Raw genomic sequence first — 4,839 nt, forward strand, 5'->3', positions numbered from 1 at the left:
TTCTCTTCAGAACAAATTATCTCATACTGTGAAAGTGCTGAGTTGTTTGGTAGTATCTACCAAAGCCACCAAATGTAGATATGCCTCAGGACCCAGAAATTCCACTCCTAAATATATACACGAGGGAAATAAATACATGTACATCTAAAGACTAATATATTCACAAAAGCATTACTTATTATGACCCTAAGCTGTAAACAAAGAAAAAGTCCACCAATAGATTGGATGTGTTGCGATATACTTATATAATGAATAATGAAATTCTATACAGAATAAAAATACATGAATTTCTGCCACATGCATTAATGATGAGGTTTTTTTGTTTGTTTTTTAAAATATATTTTATTGTTTTTTTTTACAGAGAGGAAGGGAGAGGGATAGAGAGTCAGAAACATTGATGAGAGAGAAACATCTATCAGCTGCCTCCTGCACACCCCCCACTAGGGATGTGCCCACAACCAAGGTACATGCCCTTGACTGGAATCGAACCTGGGACCCTTAGGTCCTCAGGCTGACGCTCCATCCACTGAGCCAAACCAGTTAGGGTGCTAATGATGAGTTTTAGAGACATAATAATGAATGAAAGCCAAATATGAAAAAATACATGATATATAATCCAATTTATATAAAAGTTAACAATAAGTAAAAACTATAATGTTAGAAGTTAGAACTTTGGTTAACTCTGAGGAGGTAACAGTTTTTATTCCATATTTGCAATGAGAAATACAATTCACACCTCCTTTCTTTTTAAGTCTTTTGTTCACAGTGTGGTTCACATACCAACTGTATATTACTGGTTCACAACAAGGTAGGTATTGAAATTAAAAATAAGTAATTTTAAATATGTGTAGCAACTTGACAGAGAAATTTTATATCTGATGAATGTAACAATAGAAAACTGGGGATTGTATTTTCAATGACTTTTGTCATTTAATTTGTCTAGTAATTATTTTGTGTGTATGTTTTATAGGCTAGCAAACAGTAAGTAAATATGTGATATAGTATCTTAAACTGTTGACTATTATTACACTTGCAAGCAACATCATATACTGGGTTTACTATGACTTTAAAAGTTTTTTACTAAAAAAAGAGTCACATCCTTTACTATATTCCAATGGTTTCTACCTTGTGAGTTTTCTGATGGACAATGAGATTTGACTTACAACTGAAGAACTTACCACATTCTTTACATTCATACAGTTTCTCTCCTATGTGAGTTTTCTGATGGCGAATGAGGTTTGACTTCCTACTAAAGGCTTTCCCACACTGAGGACATTGATTGGATTTCTCTCCTGTATGTATTCTCTGATGAACAGTGAGGATTGCCTTCTGGCGAAAGGACTTCCCACATTCATTACAACTATAGGGTTTCTCCCCTGTATGAATTCTTTGATGGAGAGTGAGGGTTGTCTTTTGGCAGAAGGACTTTCCACATTCATTACAAATATAGGGTTTCTCTCCTGTGTGAGTTCTTTGGTGTACAGTGAGGGTTGTCTTCTGGATAAATGCCTTCCCACATTCATTACATTGATATGGTTTCTCTCCTGTGTGAGTTCTCTGATGATCAATGAGGTATGACTTCTTTCTAAAAGCACTTCCACACTGAGTACAATCATAGGCTTTCTCCCCTGTATGTATTTTGTGATGCCTGGTGAGGGTTGCCTTCTGGCGGAAGGATTTCCCACAATCCATACAAATGTAGGGTTTCCCCTCTACATGTGTTTTCTCATGAAGAGTGAGGGCTGTCTTTTGACGGAAGGCTTTTCCACATTGACTACAAACATAAGGTTTCTCACCTGTGTGAATTCGCTGATGCTCAACGAGATATGACTTCCTTCTAAAGCTATTCCCACAATAAGAACAATGAAAGGGTTTCTCTTCTGTTTCAGATCTCTGATGTATAATAAAAATGGACTTCCTGCAGAGGAAATTCCCATATTTGCTATATGCATGGGACTTCTTCTCCATAAGATTTTGTGGATGGACACTGGAATTTGACTTTTCAATGAAAGGCGTTCCATCTTTATTGTATTCAAAGAGTCTTTCTCCTCTATGAGTTCTAGTATGTGTAAATAACATTTCTTTCACAAGGAAGGAATTTTCACATTCATTATGTTCAAATGATTGCTCTGGAGTTTGAATCTTCTGATGTTTAATAAGCTCTTGTTTATTACTCAGACTGCTTTCTGTTTGTTTATAGAGATTTTCTGCAGTATGAATTTTCTCATGCTTTGTATTGAGAAGTGATTTCTCCCATCCATTACCCTCACCAAACTTCTCTCTTACAGGGCTTATATTTCTAATGACTAATTCTGAAATATTTTTCAAAACCTTTCCATCAGGTTTATATTCATGTAGTTTTGTTTTTGAAATAATACAGTTCTTGCCTACAGTAAGTGTCTTCCCCAAAATATTATTTTTTTCCTTAATTAGTCTTTCATGGTTGATGAATACAACTGATCTAAAATGCCTATCTTGGTATTGTTTAAACTTCATTAAAACATCTTCAGCTTTCCCATCTTCTTCTAGAAAAGAATACAATAAACAGTGTAAGTCTTGATATAAATGTTATGAATTAGACGTATATACAATCTATTGTGCAACTGTCTGTCTCACTATTGTGATCTACAGAAAGGCCAAAATAAACTACCTCTTGGTAGACAAAATGCATGGAACTTAAACACAAATCCTGCTATACTGTTAAAATGAAGAATAATTGGCATAAGCAAAGAACACTCATATCTTTGACATATTGTAAATATAAGTTACATCAAGCAGGTCTAATTAATACAAGGGCAAGTAAGCAAAAGATGGTGAAAGTGGCATTATTCTTGGAATGGGCAGGTTTAGAGATGATGGAGTGAGCCTATCAAGAGTACTAACCAGTAAACAAGCAAAACTGTTCAGGTGGAGATGAAAGTGTATATACTTATTTCCTCATGCCTAAAAAGGTGTTATAAAGGTGTCATTTGCTATCTATAGCAAATGAACTTTATCAAGCACTCATTTCATTATTTTGAAAGAAACACTAATCTATATCTAGGCCCTAGCTCTCCATATAACTGATTTATTTTCTCTTGAAAGGGAAGAATTAGAAAAACATTTCATTAGGAATTATAAAATAAACCAGAGGACAAAGCATACTTTCAAATGAACATAAGCACTGATTGCTGCTATATCTATTTATTCTTCCAGGGGGATGGTCAATAACTAAATTCTACTGATCATCAATTCTAATTGTCCCTCCTTTCAATTTGCTGGAGTACTTTTTCAGTGTTAGAGAAAGATGGGTTCAAGTTTTCCTCCCAATGCAGTAACATGCCTTAAACTCTGCTATTCCCTATTGGGACTGTGAAGGACTAGATTCTTCAGTATATGTGTATAGCACTCATTGACCTTACCTATTATCCTATATAATAAAGAGCTAATATGCTAATTAGACCGACGGCAGAATGACTTTCCACAATGACCTTCCGGAACGACCAGTGATTGGGGGGCAGGGCCGCAGGGCCATGAGGCAGCAGGGGCTGCGAGGGCCTACTCTTGCACGAATTTTGTGCATCAGGCCTCTAGTTTTTCTTATAAATTCTTGGCAAATTTTACTACTGTTATCTTACTACAACCCACATCTGGTGGAGCAATTTTAAAGATGGGTTTATCTTACCCATAATTTGTACCTTATTTACAATAGCCCTAAACTGGAAACAGCCCAATTATCTATGAAAAGGTAAACAGGCAATATTGTATCATGTAATTATACAAGGTAATACTACTCAGCAATAAAAAAAGGGGGAGAAAACCTACTGATGACAAAGGGATGAAGCTAAAACATTTTTCAGAGTGAAAGCTTTATGCAAAAGAGTAAATATTGTACAATTCCACTATGTGTAGTCCTAGAACATGTAAAACTAATCTCTATTGGTAACAGGAGTTACATTGCCATCCTGAGAATCTTAATCACCTTCAAGAACATGCTACTACTCAATTTATCCAAGCCTTCACATATTCTTTCTATCCTTCAATGTCTAATTTGTCTGAAATTAGAATATAATTATAGTCTGGACTACCCATTTCAAGAAATATTCCAACAGTCTCAATGAGGGAACAAGGAGACATATGAAACACTTTCAATAATAAAGAATTTATATTTAAAAAAGACTACTAGTATGTTTTGAGGATTAAAAATGGCGGGAGAGTAGGAGGATGCTGCACAGACATGCTCCCAGGAATAAGCTGGAAATACAACTGAAATATGGAAAGGCTTCCTGAAAAATCAATAGAAAACTCACAGGATAGAAACTTGATACCCAAGGACTGAAGGTGGAGACAGCATAGAGACTGGTAGGAGGGGCGGAGGCGCCAAAGGGCTAGCCAGGCACCCACAGATGGTAACTGAAGTCCTGGAGAGACATATCAGCTGTGGTGGGGTGCCACTGAGAACTCTGGGATCTAATCCCCAATCTTAGCTCGCCAGCAGAGAGCACCAAATCTGAGGAGGGTACCCACATAACATCTAGCTGTGAAAAGCAGTGGGTTGCTGTCTGCCAGGGAGTGGCAGCTGAAAGTTCAAGCACCCTCTTGAAGGGCCAACACACAAAAATTCCCTGTGAAGCCACCCACCTTGTGCTCTGGCAGAGGGAGTGTGAAGTGGACTGGGGCTGTGATAGCAGAACCAGGACTGGGGACTCGGGGGGATAAAACTCAAAAGGCAGACACCCCAAGTTTCCTGGGCTGAGTCATTCCCTCACACAGTGGAGGACATATTTCCCACATAGACATTTGCCTTGCCTGGGGGGAAGACAGTGGACACACCCTATTGGAAAACACCTTGCCCTGAGG

General features: G+C 37.4%; 1 protein-coding gene across 11 annotated transcripts in view; it reads right to left on the bottom strand.

Annotated features, from left to right (window-relative positions):
- Positions 1 to 593: 593 nt before the first annotated feature.
- The window catches only part of ZNF382 (zinc finger protein 382), a 53,922-nt gene continuing 49,676 nt past the window's right edge, over positions 594 to 4,839 (bottom strand). For all 11 annotated transcript variants that reach the window (XM_014540316.1, XM_005866980.2, XM_014540315.1 and 8 more), the window contains one exon: positions 594 to 2,525. In XM_014540316.1, the coding sequence (XP_014395802.1) occupies positions 1,105 to 2,525 (1,421 nt within the window). In that variant the 3' untranslated portion in view covers positions 594 to 1,104. The remainder of the gene's footprint in view (positions 2,526 to 4,839) is intronic.

This window comes from Myotis brandtii, unplaced genomic scaffold (genome assembly GCF_000412655.1).
Source record: "Myotis brandtii unplaced genomic scaffold, ASM41265v1 scaffold241, whole genome shotgun sequence".
NCBI lineage: Eukaryota > Metazoa > Chordata > Mammalia > Chiroptera > Vespertilionidae > Myotis > Myotis brandtii.